This window comes from Mustela erminea, chromosome 7, assembly GCF_009829155.1.
Source record: "Mustela erminea isolate mMusErm1 chromosome 7, mMusErm1.Pri, whole genome shotgun sequence".
NCBI lineage: Eukaryota > Metazoa > Chordata > Mammalia > Carnivora > Mustelidae > Mustela > Mustela erminea.
Genome location: NC_045620.1, coordinates 52275421 through 52295458, shown reverse-complemented (window position 1 = coordinate 52295458; position 20038 = coordinate 52275421). Strand labels below are relative to the sequence as shown.

The window sequence follows — 20038 nt, the reverse complement described above, 5'->3', positions numbered from 1 at the left end:
TTGTATCACATTGACTGATTTGCGGATGTTGAACCAACCTTGCAGCCCTGGAATAAATCCCACTTGGTCGTGGTGAATAATCTTTTTAATGTACTGTTGAATCCTATTGGCTAGTATTTTGTTGAGTATTTTCGCATCTGTGTTCATCAAGGATATCGGTCTATAGCTCTCTTTTTTGGTGGGATCCTTGTCTGGTTTTGGGATCAAGGTGATGCTGGCCTCATAAAATGAGTTTGGAAGTTTTCCTTCCATTTCTATTTTTTGGAACAGTTTCAGGAGAATAGGAATTAGTTCTTCTTTAAATGTTTGGTAGAATTCCCCCGGGAAGCCGTCTGGCCCTGGGCTTTTGTTTGTTTGGAGATTTTTAATGACTGTTTCAATCTCCTTACTGGTTATGGGTCTGTTCAGGCTTTCTATTTCTTCCTGGTTCAGTTGTGGTAGTTTATATGTTTCTAGGAATGCATCCATTTCTTCCAGATTGTCAAATTTATTGGTGTAGAGTTGCTCATAGTATGTTCTTATAATAGTTTGTATTTCTTTGGTGTTAGTTGTGATCTCTCCTCTTTCATTCATGATTTTATTTATTTGGGTCCTTTCTCTTTTCTTTTTGATAAGTCGGGCCAGGGGTTTATCAATTTTATTAATTCTTTCAAAGAACCAGCTCCTAGTTTCGTTGATTTGTTCTATTGTTTTTTTGGTTTCTATTTCATTGATTTCTGCTCTGATCTTTATGATTTCTCTTCTCCTGCTGGGCTTAGGGTTTCTTTCTTGTTCTTTCTCTAGCTCCTTTAAGTGTAGGGTTAGGTTGTGTACCTGAGATCTTTCTTGTTTCTTGAGAAAGGCTTGTACCGCTATATATTTTCCTCTCAGGACTGCCTTTGTTGTGTCCCACAGATTTTGAACCGTTGTATTTTCATTATCATTTGTTTCCATGATTTTTTTCAATTCTTCTTTAATTTCCCGGTTGACCCATTCATTCTTTAGAAGGATGCTGTTTAGTCTCCATGTATTTGGGTTCTTTCCAAACTTCCTTTTGTGGTTGAGTTCTAGCTTTAGAGCATTGTGGTCTGAAAATATGCAGGGAATGATCCCAATCTTTTGATACCGGTTGAGTCCTGATTTAGGACCGAGGATGTGATCTATTCTGGAGAATGTTCCATGTGCACTAGAGAAGAATGTGTATTCTGTTGCTTTGGGATGAAATATTCTGAATATATCTGTGATGTCCATCTGGTCCAGTGTGTCGTTTAAGGCCTTTATTTCCTTGCTGATCTTTTGCTTGGATGATCTGTCCATTTCAGTGAGGGGAGTGTTAAAGTCCCCTACTATTATTGTATTATTGTTGATGTGTTTCTTTGATTTTGTTATTAATTGGTTTATATAGTTGGCTGCTCCCACGTTGGGGGCATAGATATTTAAAATTGTTAGATCTTCTTGTTGGACAGACCCTTTGAGTATGATATAGTGTCCATCCTCATCTCTTATTATAGTCTTTGGCTTAAAATCTAATTGATCTGATATAAGGATTGCCACTCCTGCTTTCTTCTGATGTCCATTAGCATGGTAAATTCTTTTCCACCCCCTCACTTTAAATCTGGAGGTGTCTTCGGGCTTAAAATGAGTTTCTTGGAGGCAACATATAGATGGGTTTTGTTTTTTTATCCATTCTGATAGCCTGTGTCTTTTGACAGGGGCATTTAGCCCATTAACATTCAGGGTAACTATTGAGAGATATGAATTTAGTGCCATTGTATTGCCTGTAAGTTGACTGTTACTGTATATGGTCTCTGTTCCTTTCTGATCTACCACTTGTAGGCTCTCTCTTTGCTTAGAGGACCCCTTTCAATATTTCCTGTAGAGCTGGTTTGGTATTTGCAAATTCTTTCAGTTTTTGTTTGTCCTGGAAGCTTTTAATCTCTCCTTCTATTTTCAATGATAGCCTAGCTGGATATAGTATTCTTGGCTGCATGTTTTTCTCGTTTAGTGCTCTGAAAATATCATGCCAGCTCTTTCTGGCCTGCCAGGTCTCTGTGGATAAGTCAGCTGCCAATCTAATATTTTTACCATTGTATGTTACAGACTTCTTTTCCCGGGCTGCTTTCAGGATTTTCTCTTTGTCACTGAGACTTGTAAATTTTACTATTAGGTGACGGGGTGTGGGCCTATTCCTATTGATTTTGAGGGGCGTTCTCTGAACCTCCTGAATTTTGATGCTCGTTCCCTTTGCCATATTGGGGAAATTCTCCCCAATAATTCTCTCCAGTATACCTTCTGCTCCCCTCTCTCTTTCTTCTTCTTCTGGAATCCCAATTATTCTAATGTTGTTTCATCTTATGGTGTCACTTATCTCTCGAATTCTCCCCTCGTGGTCCAGTAGCTGTTTGTCCCTCTTTTGCTCAGCTTCTTTATTCTCTGTCATTTGGTCTTCTATATCACTAATTCTTTCTTCTGCCTCATTTATCCTAGCAGTGAGAGCCTCCATTTTTGATTGCACTTCATTAATAGCTTTTTTTATTTCAACTTGGTTAGATTTTAGTTCTTTTATTTCTCCAGAAAGGGCTTTTATATCTCTCGAGAGGGTTTCTCTAATATCTTCCATGCCTTTTTCGAGCCCGGCTAGAACCTTGAGAATTGTCATTCTGAACTCTAGATCTGACATATTACCAATGTCTGTATTGATTAGGTCCCTAGCCTTCGGTACTGCCTCTTGTTCTTTTTTTTGTGTTGAATTTTTCCGTCTTGTCATTTTGTCCAGATAAGAGTATATGAAGGGGCAAGTAAAATACTAAAAGGGTGGCAACAACCCCAGGAAAAAATGCTTTAACCAAATTAGAAGAGATCCAAAATCGTGAGGGGGGAGAAAGGGGATAAAAAGAGGTTCAAAAAGGAAGAAAGAAAAAAAAAAAAAAAAAAAAGAAAAAAGAAAAGAAAAGAATTAAAAAATAAAAAAAAAGGAAAACACCTAAGAAAAATGTAAAAAAGAAAAAATATATATATTAGATAAACTAGTAAAAAATCGTTAAAAAAGAAAAAGGTAACAGTTAAAAAAAAAAAATTTTACCCGAAGGCGAGAAAAAAAAAAAAAAAAATGAAAAAGAAAAAAATTAAATTAACTGCAAGACTAAAAAAAAATCACAGGGAAAAAGCCATGAGTTCCGTGCTTGGCTTTCTCCTCCTCCGAATTCTGCTGCTCTCCTTGGTATTGAAACCGCACTCCTTGGTAGGTGAACTTGGTCTCGGCTGGATTTCTTGTTGATCTTCTGGGGGAGGGGCCTGTTATAGTGATTCTCAAGTGTCTTTGCCCCAGGCGGAATTACACCGCCCTTACCCGGGCCGGGGTGAGTAATCCGCTCGGGTTTGCTTTCAGGAGCTTTTGTTCCCTGAGCGCTTTCCGTAGAGTTCCGGAGGACGGGAATACAAATGGCGGCCTCCTGGTCTCCGGCCCGGAGGAGCCGAGAGCCCAGGGCCACACTCCTCAGTGCGCCCTCCGAGAACAGCGCCCAGTTACTCCCGTCTGCCTGACCTCCGGCCGCGTTCCGAGCTCTCCGAGCCTGCGACCAGTTCAAGGTAACACCGAGCTGTGAGCTTACTGTCGGCTCTGTCTCTGTAGCCGGTTTTCCCGTTCCAATACCCGCAAGCTCTGCGACACTCAGACACCCCTGCTCCTTCTGTGACCCTGCGGGACCTGAGGCCACACTGAACCCGCGTGGGCTTCGCCCCGGTTTAGCCTCTGGAGCGATGTCCCTCAGCGGAACAGACTTTTAAAAGTCCTGATTTTGTGCGCCGTTGCTCCGCCGCTTGCCGGGAGCCGGCCCCTCCCCCCGGGGTCTATCTTCCCGTCGCTTTGGATTCACTTCTCCGCCGGTCCTACCTTTCAGAAAGTGGTTGTTTTTCTGTTTCCAGAATTGCTGTTCTTCTTCTCTTCGATCTGCCGATGGATTTTCAGGTGTTTGCAATCTTTAGATAAGCTATCTAGCTGATCTCCGGCTAGCTGAAGCAGTCTCAGCCAGCTACTTCTCCGCCATCTTGACTCCTCCCCGTAGATAGGTGTTTTTTAAAGAAGCTAAATTCATAGCAATTTGTTATGGGGCAACAGAAAACTAGTATACTATATTCTCTTTTCTACCCTTTGAATTCCTTTTAGTAGTCACGTTTGTTGAGAGAGAAGAAACACTATGCTTCCTAGTCATGAAAGTGTTCAAGAAGATTAGAGTAATACTTGTTAGAGTTTTTACGTGATAAACACACACTTACCAGATAAAAGTTGAATTAAATGACCTACAGAATTCCTTCCTGTTCTAAAGTTGTAAGATTTTAGGGTCATGGTATCAGAAGCTTTCCAAAAAAATGTGGTGGTAGTCACCATAATTCAGTGAAGAGGGGCCAGAGAAAATGAAGATTAAGCAATGACCACTCAGTGAATTAGTCACTAAAGTATTACTAGTGACTGTGACAGTAGTGTCAGCAGAGCAATGTGTCAGAAAGCAGATAAAGAATAATTCCAAAGGTCTGCCAGGTGATAAAAATGGGGCAGACTATTATTACCAAACCATTAAAAAGAACAATAGTTTTGCAGTCAAGCTACAATTTATCAAAACTGTTGGGCCTTTGGGGCGCCTGGGTGGCTCAGTGGGTTAAGCCTCTGCCTTCAGCTCAGGTCATGATCTCAGGGCTCTCTGCTCAGCAGGGAGTCTGCTTCCCATTCTCTCTCTGCCTGCCTCCCTGCCTACGTGTGATCTCTCTGTCAAATAAATAAATAAAATCTTAAAACACACACACACACAAAACTGTGGGGCCTTTAGCATGTGTGAAGGAAGAGGGGAAAACAAGAAGAGGCTTAATGGGCACAGAACTAAAAAAATAATTAAATCTTACTGAATTATCCAAGCTTGTATTTGTAATTTTCATTTTTTTTTAAAGATTTTATTTATTTATTTGACAGAGAGGGTGAGACAGCACAAGCAGGGGGAATAGCAGAAGAAGAAAGAGAAGCAGGCTCTCCGGTGAGCGGGGAGCCCAATGCAGGGGATCACAATCAGAGCCAAAGGCAGATGCTTAATCTGTTTTTGCAATTTTCTGTTTAAAGAATCATCAACTCACCTTTCACCAAGTTAAATTTATCTCTCTTTTTAAATATAAATTTTAATATGAATTACCAAAACATACCCCTCCTATGCGGGCACACTTAGAAGAACCTTTAAGGGCCAATCTGGTACTCAGGCAAGCCATCTGACAGGGCCATCCAGTGAATTCCTACGTTCTATTATTAAAGGAGTTCTCTCCAAACACCAAGTTCTTCAAGTATGCACTATTAAAGCAGTGCTAGTCTTCCTACTGAATGCTATGGAAGCAGCCAGAGTTTTAATTTGCTTCATGTCCCTTAGGAAAGAGACACTGAAAACACTCAACAATTATTTAAACTGATTTTTAATTTCAATCAACATAGAAGTTAATTTATATTCAAGGTACAAACAAAAGTCTGTCAGGTCTCTGAGTAGTTATTTTGAAAACCTAGAGGCGTGCAGAGTACAGTATGGATCTATTTAAAAGGTATACTCACTTTCTGTTCATCTTCAGATACTTGTGAGGACAGACAGGTTGTTTTTGTTGGCATGTGAGACTGAAAGAGCTGAAAAAGAAAAAAAATTAAAACAGGTATTAGTTGAAAAAACCTTGTATCTAAATAATATATCTATGTTAAGAAGGAATTGTAATATTATCATTATCAAGCTTTTACTTGCAATCTATACAACTGACTCATACTTAAAACCATGATTTTCTTACTGCGTAAATACATGCAAAAGTAAATAATATGTAATATTCAACATATACATCAACATACTTACCCAAACATGCAAAATACTGTAAAAGAGTAAATTTCCATTTATAACCAGGAAGACAAAGAACATTACTTTTATTTAAAAGACTTAATAGTGGGGCACCTGTGTGGCTCAGTTGGTTAAGCCTCTGCCTTCAGCTCAAGTCATGATCCCAGGGTCCTGGGATCAAGTCCCACATCGGGCTCTCAGCTCAGCAGGGGGCCTTCTCCCCCCCCCCCCCCGCCAACCCCCGTCTGTCTCTCTGCCTACTTGTGATCTCTCTCTCTGTGAAATAAATAAATAAAATCTTTAAAAAAAAAAAAAAAAAGACTTAATAGTGGAACAAGAAAATACCCTGGATAGCCAAAGAAATGTTGGGGCGGGGGTCAGGGGATACTGAAGCTGGAGTCATCACAGTTCCAGATTTCAAGCTGTATTACAAAGCTATGATCATCACAACAGTATGGTTCTGGCATAAAAACAGACACACGGATCAGTGGAACAGAATAGAGAACCCAGAAATGGACCCTCAACTCTGTGGTGAACTAATCTTCGACAAGGCAGTAAAGAATATCCAAACGGTCTTGGGAAAACTGGACCATGACACACAAAAGAATGAAACTGGACCACTTTCTTACAACATACACAAAAATAAACTCAAAGTGAGTAAGAACCTAATTGTGAGACATAAATCCATCAAAATCCTAGAAGAGAGGGGAGACAAGATGGCGGGGAAGTAGGAGGAGGCGCCATTTCAACCTGTACCCTAAAGTGAGCTGATTACCTACCAAAGACGTCTGATCACCCATGAAATCAGCCTGAGATTAGAATTATACACTTCTGGATCTCTATGGGGGCAGAAGACGCCAGTGGGCAGGTAAAGCGCAGTGGGAACATCGGACTGACATTGGAAGATAAACAAAAGGGGGAGGGAGCCACCAGAAGCCACCCGTTGGAAAGTAATACCCCAATACGAGAGTACTCTGTGATTGGGACTAGCATTAACTTCGAGTATGGTTGAAAGCACTCAAAAAGAGCAAAGGATCGTTGGGGGAAAACTGTGGGTATTGAGACAGTTAGGGACAGGGGCTTAAGTCCCCCCCAACCCAGGAAAGTCACTGCTGGCACTGAGCCAGAGAGAATGTGGTGAAGAAGCCAGGTCTCTGTCCCTGAGCCACCATCGCGCCTGAGAGCACCAGGGTGGCAGCACCGGTGAGGGTGAGAGAGCCTCAGCAGTGGGCAGAAACACAGCCCTTTGCACTCTCCACTCGCAAGCCACGCAACAAGAGTCTGAGTTGGGCCCCATAACCTCCCCTGAGAGGTGTGTGCAGATGCCAGCCTGCACAACCACAGTCTTTTTGCACTCTCCATGCGCGTGCCCTGTGACCAGAGTCTGAGTTGCGCCCCACAGCCTCCCCTGAAAGAGGTGTGTGCAGGTGCCGCCCGAGCTCTCCCCGACTTGGAGAGTCTGAGCACTCCCAGCCCAGGCTGGCGGGAAGATCTCAGTGTGCTGTCTCTGCTTGGGAGAGCAGAGCCCTGCCAAGACAGCCGCGGTTAGTATTTCTCGTGGTTCTAGGTACAAGCGAAAGTTCCTGTGACCCCAGAGACCATGAATGGGAACGTGATCTGCTAACGGCAGAGGGGGAATTTATGTGCTCTGGAACACCCAGAGGAGAACAGACAGAGGCTTCTCTCTGAGAAGGAGGTCTGGGTGCTGTCTGCTTTCCTCTAAACCTCCAAAAACCATCAAAAGCTGCCAAAGGGAGAGAAAACAAATGAACAAACCAACAAAAAAACCTCCAGAGAACAAAAGCCTGGAAAAGTGGTTTCCTCAGAGCCCACCCCCTTGATGGGGGCAGGAGGACATAACTCCAGCAAGATTCCCTGAAAAACCACAGCAGGCCCCTCCCCCAAAAAGCCAACCAAAAAAAAAAAAGACAAGAGGACAACCACCACTAACCTATTTATCATCACAGTGAGATGTCCACAACATCAAATTCCACAATAACCTTTTCAGCTGAACTTTTTGATACATATACCTGTGTTTTTCTTTTTACTTTTCTATTTTTTAATTTAATTTTATTTATTTTTTTTAATATTCATATAAACTTAAGCTTCAAGGTAATCCTCTTTCCCCAATCAATGCTACCCCTATAGGTAAACCAGTTTCTAATCTCCCTTTATCTTAGGAAAGTTTAGTCCTTTAACAAAGATACCAAAATACATCCAGGAAGAATCAAAATAACCTTCCTCGCCCACACTGAGAATTTATAACCACTCTCCCATCTTTTCTTCTGCCAGTGTTTCTATGTATTTGCTTTTATCCTGGTAGTATATAAATCTTATACTTGGGGTTGTTTTTCATGAGCTTCTTTTTTTGTTGTTGTTGTTGTTTTTCTCTTGTCATCTACTTTTGTCAGTCTTTTTGTTTGTCTGTTTTGTTTCTATATTTCATAAATCTTACCTTGGGGCCCATTTGGGCTGGGAAGTCTCTTTTATTTTATCTTTCTTTTTTTCCCTCTGTCTCTCTCTCTCCTTTTCTTTTCTTTTTTCTTCCTTTTGGGTGGGGACTCTTGATTTCTCAGAAGCGTTCCAGGGTGGACCTTGCCTGCACCACGGTCAATACATTCAGCTACACATCCATTCAGCCATCTCTCACCAAAATGACTAGAACGAAGAATGCCCAACAGAAAAAAAGTTCAGAGACTGGGCCTTCTGCAACAGAGCTATTAGATATGGACATAGACAGTATGTCGGATTCAGGCTAACAAATATCCAGGCAATAGCTAGGTTGGAGAAAGCCTTTGATGACAAAATGGAATTGATTAGGGCAGAACTGATAGCCACCAGGGATGATGTTCACAATGTTCTCAATGAGTTCCAATCTAATCTAAATTCTCTAAAAGCCAGGGTAACTGAGTCAGAAGATAGAATTAGTGAACTGGAGGACAAACATAAAGAGAAAAAAGATCAAAGCCTGGAATAAACAACTTAGAAGCCATGAAAACAGAATTAGGGAAATAAATGACGCCATGAAATGTTCCAATGTCAGAATTATTGGAATCCCTGAGGGGGAGGAGAAAGAAAGAAGACTAGAAGATACGGTGGAACAAATTCTCCATGAAAATTTTCCCAATCTCGCATTCATGTACTAGAGGTGGAAAGGTCTGCCCCCAAGACCAAGGAATCTAGAAAGACCTCAAGACACCTGATAGTGAAAATGATGAATCATAATTGTAGACAGGAGGGGCACCTGGGTGGCTCAGTGGGTTAAAAGCCTCTGCCTTTGGCTCGGGTCATGATCACAGGGTCCTGGGATCGAGCCCCGCATCGGGCTTTCTGCTAGGCAGGGGGCCTGCTTCCTCCTCTCTCTCTCTCTCTGCCTGCCTCTCTGCCTACCTGTGATCTCTATCTGTCAAATAAATAAAATCTTAATAAATAAATAAATAAATAAAAACCACTTATCTTTATTAAAAAAAAATTGTAGACAGGAGCTTTTGAAAGCAGTGAGGGAAAAGAAATTCCTTAGGTACAGAGGAAAGCCCATCAGAGTAACATCAGACCTGTCCACAGAAACCTGGCAAGCCAGAAAGGGCTGGCAAGACGTATTCAGGGCACTAAATGAGAAGAACATGCAGCCAAAAATACTTTATCCAGCAAGACTGACATTCAAAATGGATGGAGAGATAAAGAGCTTCCAAGACTGGCAAGGTTTAAAAGAATATGTGACCACCAAACCAACACTGCAGGAAATATTAAGGGAGGTTCTATAAAAGAGGAAAACTCCTCAGAATATTATTAAACAGAAATATATGGAGACAATCTATAGAAACAAAGACTTCACAGGTAACACGATGTCAATAAAAACATATCTCTCAATAATCACACTCAACGTGAATGGCCTAAATGCACCCATAAAATGACAAAGGGTTGCAGATTGGATAAAACGACAGGACCCATCCATTTATTGTCTACAAGAGACCCATTTCAAACCTAAGGATACACCCAGACTGGAAGTGAAGGGATGGAGAAGCATCTTTCATGCCAATGGGCCTCAAAAGAAGGCTGGGATAGTGATTCTCATATCAGACAAATTAGATTTTAAACTAAAGACTGTAGTCAGAGATACAGAGGACACTACATCATTCTTAAAGGGACTATCCACCAAGAAGATCTAACAATTGTAAATATTTATACCCCCAATATGGGAGCAGCCAATTACATAAGAAAACTGTTAATCAAGATGAAGAGTCATACTGATATGAATACAGTAAAATAGTAGGAGATCTTACATGCCACTCTCAGTAATAGATCATCAAGCAGTAAATCAATAAAACTGAACCAGATGGACCTCATAGATATGTACAGAACATTCCACCCTAAAACAACAGAATACTCATTATTCTCGAGTGCACATGGAACCTTCTCCAGAACAGACCACCTACTGAGTCACAAAGCAGGGCTCAACCGATACCAAAAGACTTGAGATTATTCCCTGCATATTCTCAGATTGCAATGCTTTGAAACTGGAGCTCAATTACAAGGAAATGTTTGGAAGGAACTCAAACACCTGGAAGCTAAAGACCACCTTGCTTAAGAATGCTTGGATCAACCAGGAGATCAAAGAAGAACTTATACAATTCATGGAAACCAATGAGAATGAAGACACTTCGGTCCCAAACCTATGGGATGCAGCAAAGGCGGTCCTAAGGGGGAAATACATAGCCATCCAAGCCTCCCTCATAAAAATGGAAACATCCAGAATAGACCAGCTGTCTCTACGCCTTAAATAACTGGCGAATCAACAACAAATTAAGCCAACTCCACACACGAGAAGGGAAATAATCAAGATTAGAGCAGAGATCAATGAGACAGAAACTAGAGATACAGTAGAACGCATCAATGAAACTAGACCCTGGTTTTATGAAAGAATCAATAAGATAGATGAACCACTGACCAAACTAATCTAAAAGAAAAGAGAGAAGGCCTAAATTAATAAAATTATGAAAGAAAAGGTAGAGATCACAACTAACACCAAGGAAATAGAAACAATCATCAGAAGTTATTATCAACAGTTAATGTCAAGAAGTTTAGCAACCTAGATGAAATGGATGCATTCTTAGAAAACTATAAACTATAAACTTCCAAAACTGAACCAGGAAGAAAGTGACAACATGAATAGACTGATTCCAGTAACGAGACTGAAGCAGTGATCAAAATCCTCCCAAAAAACAAGGACCTGAGAGATTCCCGGGAATTCTACCACACTTTCAAAGAAGAAATAACACCTATTCTCCTGAAGCTGTTTCAAAATACTGAAGCAGAAGGAAAACTTCCAGTCTTTTTATGAAGCCAACATTACCCTGATCTCCAAACCAGGGAAAGACCCCACCAAAAAGGAGAATTTCAGACCAGTATCGCTGATGAATAGGGATGCTAAGATTCTCAACAAGATCCTAGCTAACAGGATCCAACAGCGCATTAAAAAGATTACCCACCATGACCACGTGGGATTCATCCCTGGGTTGCAAGGATGGTTCAACATTCGCAAATCAATCAATGTGATAGAATATATCAGTAAAAGAATAGAGAAGAACCACATGGTCCTCTCAATTGATGTAGAAACAGCATTTGACAAAATCCAGCATCTGTTCCTGATTAAAATGCTTCAAAGTACATGGATAGAGGGAACATTCCTGAACTTCATAAAATCTATCTATGAAAAACCCACAGCAAATATCATTCTCAATGGGAAAAAGCTCATAGCCTTCCCGTTGAGATCAGGAACACAAGGATGCCCACTCACACCACTCTTGTTCAAGATAGTATTAAAAGTCCTAGCAACAGCAATCAGTCAACAAAGAAAAATAAAAGGTATCCAAATTGGCAATGAAGAAGTCAAAGTCTCTCTCTTCACAGATCACATGATACTTTATATGGAAAACCCAAAAGACTCCACCCCCAAACTACTAGAACTCATACAGCAATTCAGTAATGTGGCAGGATACAAAGTCAATGTACAGAAATCAGTTGCTTTCTTATACACTAACGATGAAAATACAGAAAAGGAAATTAGAGAATTGATTCCATTTACCACAGCACCAAGAACTATAAGATACCTGGGAATAAACCTAACCAAAGAGGTAAAAGATCGAGGAACTACAGAACACTCATGAAAGAAATTGAAGAAGACACAAAAAGATGGAAGACCATTCTATGCTCTTGGATCAGAAGAATTGTTAAAATGTCTCTACTGCCTAGAGCAATCTATACTTTAATGCCATTCCGATTAAAATTCCACCGGTATTTTTCAAAGAGCTGGAGCAAATAATCCTAAAATTTGTGGAACCAGAAGAGACCCTGAATTGCTAAGGAAATGTTGAAAAAGAAAAACAAAACTGGAGGCATCACGTTGCCTGATTTCAAGCTTTACTACAAAGCTGTGATCACCAAGACAGCATGGTACTGGCACAAAAACAGACACAGAGACCAGTGGAACAGAGTCGAGAGCCCACATATGGACCCTCAACTCTATGGTCAAATAATCTTCGAAAAAGCAGGAAAGAATATACCGTGGAAAAAAGACAGTCTTTTCAATAAATGGTGCTGGGAAAATTGGACAGCTATATGTAGAAGAATGAAACTTGACCATTCTCTTACACCATACACAAAGATAAATTCGAAATGGATATAAGATCTCAACGTGAGGCAAATAATCATGTCAAACAATGGGTAGAAGACATGAACAGACACTTCTCCAATGAAGACAAACAAACGGCTAGCAGACACATGAAAAAATGTTCATTATCACTAGCCATCAGGGAGATTCATATTAAAACCACATTGAGATACGTCCTTACACCAGTTAGAATGGCCAAAATTAGCAAGACAGGAAACAACGTGTGTTGGAGGGGATGTGGAGAAAGGGGAACCCTTTTACACTGTTGGTGGGAATGCAAGTTGGTGCAGCCACTTCGGAGAACTGTATGGAGATTCCTCAAGAAATTAATAATAGAGCTTCTCTATGACCCTGCAATTGCACTCCTGGGTATTTACCCCGAACATACAGATGTAGTGAAAAGAAGGGCCTTCTGTACCCCAGTGTTCATAGCAGCAATGGCCATGGTCGCCAAACTGTGGAAAGAACCAAGATGCCCTTCAACGGAGGAATAGATAAGGAAGATGTGGTCCATATACACTATGGAGTATTATGCCTCCATCAGAAAGGATGAATACCCAACTTTTGTAGCAACATGGACGGGACTGGAAGAGATTATGCTGAGGGAAATAAGTCAAGCGGAGAGAGTCACTTATAAAATGGTTTCACTTACTGGTGGAGGACATGGGGAGACGAAGAGGAGAAGGGAGTTGAGGGAAACTGGAGGGGGAGATGAACCATGAGAGACTATGGACGTCTGAAAAACAATCTGAGGGTTTTGAAGGGGTAGGGATGGGAGGTTGGGGGAGCCTGGTGGTGGGAATTATGGAGGGCACATATTACATCGAGCACTGGGTGTGGTGCATAGACAATGAATTTTATTACACTGAAAAAAAATTTTTTTAAAAAAATCCTATTAGATAACACTGGCAGCCACCTTTTTGACCTTAGCCACAGCAACTTCTTAGACTTGTCTTTCAAAGCAAGGGAAACAAAAGCAAAAATGAGCTATTGGGACTTCATTAAGATAAAAAGATTTTACACAGCAAAGGAAACTATTGACAAAACTAAAAGGCAACCTATGGAAGGGGAGAAGATACTTGCATCTGTCTTACCAGATAAAGGGCTAAATCCGTAAAGAACTTACCGAACTCAACACCCCCAAAACACCAAAAAATCCAGTGAAGAAATGGGCAGAAGATATATACAGACATTTCTCCAAAGAAGACATACAAATGACCAACAGACACTTGAAAAAAATGGTCCACATCACTCAACATCAAGAAAATATAAACCAAAACCACCTGACAGATGTGAAATACCATCTCACACCTGTCAGAACGGCTAAAATGAACAACTGAGAAAACCCCAGATATTGGCGAAGATACGGAGAAAGGCGAACCCTCTTACACCACTGGTAGGAATGCAAACTGGTATAGCCATTCTGGAACAGTATGGAGGTTCCTCAAAATGCTACAAATAGAGCTACCCTAGGAGTGCCTGGGTGGCTCAGTGGGTTCCACTCAGGTCATGATCCCAGGGTCCTAGGATCGAGCCCCACATTGGGCTCTCTGCTCAGCAGGGAGCCTGCTTCTCTTCCTCTCTCTGCCTGCCTCTCTGCCTACTTGTGATCTATCTGTCAAATAAATAAATAAAATCTTAAAAAAAAAATAGAGCTATCCTAAAACCCAGCAATTACACTTCTAGGTACTTATCCAAAGGATACAAATATAGTGATTCGAAGCGGAACATCCACCCCAATGTTTATACCACCAATGTCCACAACAGCTAAACTATGGAAAGAGCCCAGATGTCCACCGACAGATGAATGGATAAAGAATATATAAACACATCACATGTATATATATATATAATACATTTATATATATATTTATATATGTGTGTGCGATGTGTTTATACACACACACACATATATGGACATGGACAGAAACAGAGGGTATTAGGCTAAGTGAAATAAGTCAATCAGAGAAAGTCAATCATCGTATGATTTCCCTCATATGTGGAATTTAAGAAACAAAACAGAGGAGCATGAAAGGAGGGAGGGAATAATAAAACAAGACATAATCAGAGAGAGAGACAAACCATAAGAGACTCTTAACCATAGTTAACAAATTGAGGGTTGATGGAGGGGAAGATGGGGTAACTGGGTGATGGTCCTTAAGAGGGACACTTGATGAAATGAGCACTGGTGTTATAGGCAACTGATGAATCACTAAATTCTACCTCTGAAATGAATAATAAACTGTATGTTAAATTGAATTTAAATTAAAAACTTTTAAAACTGAAAGACTTCACAGGATTAAAAAGGGGAAAAAAGCTATTTCACTAAAAAATATTCTAGGAGCAAGAAGATACTCAAGATTGGTATATTCCACAGTAGCATGCCAGGGTAAATACAAATGTTAATGATCTCATTTCAGTATAGTTAGGAAAATAAGCATTTAAAAATCTGAACAAATCCCTTAGCTATCCAATTAAAACAGAAATAATTATCATTTATAGGATTCCTGTCATATGCCAATCACTAAGTACATTTTTTATTTAAGTACATTTCTTAGTTTCTTTTTTTTTTATTTTTTATTTTTTTATTTCCAGAATAACAGTATTCATTATTTTTGCACCACACCCCGTGCTCCATGCAATCCGTGCCCTCTATAATACCCACCACCTGGTACCCCAACCTCCCACCCCCCGTCCCTTCAAAACCCTCAGATTGTTTTTCAGAGTCCATAGTCTCTCATGGTTCACCTCCCCTTCCAATTTCCCCCAACTCCCTTCTCCACTCTAAGTCCCCATGTCCTCCATGCTATTTGTTATGCTCCACAAATAAGTGAAACCATATGATAATTGACTCTCTCTGCTTGACTTATTTCACTCAGCATAATCTCTTCCAGTCCCGACCATGTTGCTACAGAAGTTGGGTATTCATCCTTTCTGATGGAGGCATAATACTCTATCCCCAGGGGTACAGGTCTGTGAATCACCAGGTTTACACACTTCACAGCACTCACCAAAGCACATACCCTCCCCAATGTCCATAATCCCACCCCCTTCTCCCAAACCCCCTCCCCCCAGCAACCCTCAGTTTGTTTTGTGAGATTAAAAGTCACTTATGGTTTGTCTCCCTCCCAATCCCATCTTGTTTCATTTATTCTTCTCCTACCCACTTAAGCCCCCATGTTGCATCACCACTTCCTCATATCAAGGAGATCATATGATAGTTGTCTTTCTCTGCTTGACTTATTTCGCTAAGCATGATACGCTCTAGTTCCATCCATGTTGTCGCAAATGGCAAGATTTCATTTCTTTTGATGGCTGCATAGTATTCCATTGTGTATATATACCACATCTTCTTGATCCATTCATCTGTTGATGGACATCTAGGTTCTTTCCATAGTTTGGCTATTGTGGACATTGCTGCTATAAACATTCGGGAGCACGTGCCCCTTTGGATCACTACGTTTGTATCCTTAGGGTAAATACCCAATAGTGCAATTGCTGGGTCATAGGGCAGTTCTATTTTCAACATTTTGAGGAACCTCCATGCTGTTTTCCAGAGTGGCTGCACCAGCTTGCATTCCCACCAACAGTGTAGGAGGGTTCCCCTTTCTCCGCATCCTCGCCAGCATCTGTCATTTCCTGACTTGTTTATTTTAGCCATTCTGACTGGTGTGAGGTGATATCTCATTGTGGTTTTGATTTGTATTTCCCTGATGCCGAGTGATATGGAGCACTTTTTCATGTGTCTGTTGGCCATCTGGATGTCTTCTTTGCAGAAATGTCTGTTCATGTCCTCTGCCCATTTCTTGATTGGATTATTTGTTCTTTGGGTGTTGAGTTTGCTAAGTTCTTTATAGATTCTGGACACTAGTCCTTTATCTGATATGTCATTTGCAAATATCTTCTCCCATTCTGTCAGTTGTCTTTTGATTTTGTTAACTGTTTCCTTTGCTGTGCAAAAGCTTTTGATCTTGATGAAATCCCAATAGTTCATTTTTGCCCTTGCTTCCCTTGCCTTTTGCGTTGTTCCTAGGAAGATGTTGCTGCGGTTGAGGTCAAAGAGGTTGCTGCCTGTGTTCTCCTCAAGGATTTTGATGGATTCCTTTCGCACATTGAGGTCCTTCATCCATTTTGAGTCTATTTTTGTGTGTGGTGTAAGGAAATGGTCCAATTTCATTTTTCTGCATGTGGCTGTCCAATTTTCCCAGCACCATTTATTGAAGAGGCTGTCTTTTTGCCATTGGACATTCTTTCCTGCTTTGTCGAAGATTAGTTGACCATAGAGTTGAGGGTCTATTTCTGGGCTCTCTATTCTGTTCCATGTGTCTGTTTTTGTGCCAGTACCATGCTGTCTTGATGACGACAGCTTTGTAATAGAGCTTGAAGTCCGGAATTGTGATGCCACCAACGTTGGCTTTCTTTTTCAATATCCCTTTGGCTATTCGAGGTCTTTTCTGGTTCCATATAAATTTTAGCATTATTTGTTCCATTTCTTTGAAAAAGATGGATGGTACTTTGATAGGAATTGCATTAAATGTGTAGATTGCTTTAGGTAGCATAGACATTTTCACAATATTTATTCTTCCAATCCAGGAGCATGGAACATTTTTCCATTTCTTTGTGTCTTCCTCAATTTCTTTCATGAGTACTTTATAGTTTTCTGAGTATAGATTCTGTGTCTCTTTGGTTAGGTTTATTCCTAGGTATCTTATGGTTTTGGGTGCAATTGTAAATGGGATTGACTCCTTAATTTCTCTTTCTTCTGTCTTGCTGTTGGTGTAGAGAAATGCAACTGATTTCTGTGCATTGATTTTATATCCTGACACTTTACTGAATTCCTGTATAAGTTCTAGCAGTTTTGGAGTGGAGTCTTTTGGGCTTTCCACATATAGTATCATATCATCTGCGAAGAGTGATAATTTGACTTCTTCTTTGCTGATTTGGATGCCTTTAATTTCCTTTTGTTGTCTGATTGCTGAGGCTAGGACCTCTAGTACTATGTTGAATAGCAGTGGTGATAATGGACATCCCTGCCGTGTTCCTGACCTTAGCGGAAAAGCTTTCAGGTTTTCTCCATTGAGAATGATATTTGCGGTGGGTTTTTCATAGATGGCTTTGATGATATTGAGGTATGTGCCCTCTATCCCTACACTTTGAAGAGTTTTGATCAGGAAGGGATGCTGTACTTTGTCAAATGCTTTTTCAGCATCTATTGAGAGTATCATATGGTTCTTGTTCTTTCTTTTATTGATGTGTTGTATCACATTGACTGATTTGCGGATGTTGAACCAACCTTGCAGCCCTGGAATAAATCCCACTTGGTCGTGGTGAATAATCTTTTTAATGTACTGTTGAATCCTATTGGCTAGTATTTTGTTGAGTATTTTCGCATCTGTGTTCATCAAGGATATCGGTCTATAGCTCTCTTTTTTGGTGGGATCCTTGTCTGGTTTTAGGATCAAGGTGATGCTGGCCTCATAAAATGAGTTTAGAAGTTTTCCTTCCATTTCTATTTTTTGGAACAGTTTCAGGAGAATAGGAATTAGTTCTTCTTTAAATGTTTGGTAGAATTCCCCCGGGAAGCCGTCTGGCCCTGGGCTTTTGTTTGTTTGGAGATTTTTAATGACTGTTTCAATCTCCTTACTGGTTATGGGTCTGTTCAGGCTTTCTATTTCTTCCTGGTTCAGTTGTGGTAGTTTATATGTTTCTAGGAATGCATCCATTTCTTCCAGATTGTCAAATTTATTGGTGTAGAGTTGCTCATAGTATGTTCTTATAATAGTTTGTATTTCTTTGGTGTTAGTTGTGATCTCTCCTCTTTCATTCATGATTTTATTTATTTGCCTCCTTTCTCTTTTCTTTTTGATAAGTCTGGCCAGGGGTTTATCAATTTTATTAATTCTTTCAAAGAACCAGCTCCTAGTTTCGTTTATTTGTTCTATTGTTTTTTTGGTTTCTATTTCATTGATTTCTGCTCTGATCTTTATGATTTCTCTTCTCCTGCTGGGCTTAGGGTTTCTTTCTTGTTCTTTCTCCAGCCCCTTTAGGTGTAGGGTTCGGTTGTGTACCTGAGACCTTTCTTGTTTCTTGAGAAAGGCTTGTACCGCTATATATTTTCTTCTCAGGACTGCCTTTGTTGTGTCCCACAGATTTTGAACCGTTGTATTTTCATTATCATTTGTTTCCATGATTTTTTTCAATTCTTCTTTAATTTCCCGGTTGACCCATTCATTCTTTAGAAGGATGCTGTTTAGTCTCCATGTATTTGGGTTCTTTCCAAACTTCCTTTTGTGGTTGAGTTCTAGCTTTAGAGCATTGTGGTCTGAAAATATGCAGGGAATGATCCCAATCTTTTGATACCGGTTGAGTCCTGATTTAGGACCGAGGATGTGATCTATTCTGGAGAATGTTCCATGTGCACTAGAGAAGAATGTGTATTCTGTTGCTTTGGGATGAAATATTCTGAATATATCTGTGATGTCCATCTGGTCCAGTGTGTCGTTTAAGGCCTTTATTTCCTTGCTGATCTTTTGCTTGGATGATCTGTCCATTTCAGTGAGGGGAGTGTTAAAATCCCCTACTATTATTGTATTATTGTTGATGTGTTTCTTTGATTTTGTTATTAATTGGTTTATATAGTTGGCTGCTCCCACGTTGGGGGCATAGATATTTAAAATTGTTAAATCTTCTTGTTGGACAGACCCTGTGAGTATGATGTAGTGTCCTTCCTCATCTCTTATTATAGTCTTTGGCTTAAAATCTAATTGATCTGATATAAGGATTGCCACTCCTGCTTTCTTCTGATGTCCATTAGCATGGTAAATTCTTTTCCACCCCCTCACTTTAAATCTGGAGGTGTCTTCGGGCTTAAAATGAGTTTCTTGGAGGCAACATATAGATGGGTTTTGTTTTTTTATCCATTCTGATACCCTGTGTCTTTTGACAGGGGCATTTAGCCCATTAACATTCAGGGTAACTATTGAGAGATATGAATTTAGTGCCATTGTATTGCCTGTAAGTTGACTGTTACTGTATATGGTCTCTGTTCCTTTCTGATCTACCACTTGTAGGCTCTCTCTTTGCTTAGAGGACCCCTTTCAATATTTCCTGTAGAGCTGGTTTGGTATTTGCAAATTCTTTCAGTTTTTGTTTGTCCTGGAAGCTTTTAATCTCTCCTTCTATTTTCAATGATAGCCTAGCTGGATATAGTATTCTTGGCTGCATGTTTTTCTCGTTTAGTGCTCTGAAAATATCATGCCAGCTCTTTCTGGCCTGCCAGGTCTCTGTGGATAAGTCAGCTGCCAATCTAATATTTTTACCATTGTATGTTACAGACTTCTTTTCCCAGGCTGCTTTCAGGATTTTCTCTTTGTCACTGAGACTTGTAAATTTTACTATTAGGTGACGGGGTGTGGGCCTATTCCTATTGATTTTGAGGGGCGTTCTCTGAACCTCCTGAATTTTGATGCTCGTTCCCTTTGCCATATTGGGGAAATTCTCCCCAATAATTCTCTCCAGTATACCTTCTGCTCCCCTCTCT

The 20038-nt window shown here is 40.3% G+C and overlaps 1 protein-coding gene across 4 annotated transcripts in view; it reads right to left on the bottom strand.

Annotated features, from left to right (window-relative positions):
- Positions 1-20038, bottom strand: part of SEPTIN10 (septin 10) — a 78161-nt gene that overhangs the window by 38992 nt on the left and 19131 nt on the right. For all 4 annotated transcript variants that reach the window (XM_032351625.1, XM_032351622.1, XM_032351623.1 and 1 more), the window contains exon 2: positions 5561-5629. In XM_032351625.1, coding sequence (XP_032207516.1) covers positions 5561-5629 — 69 coding nt within the window. The remainder of the gene's footprint in view (positions 1-5560; positions 5630-20038) is intronic.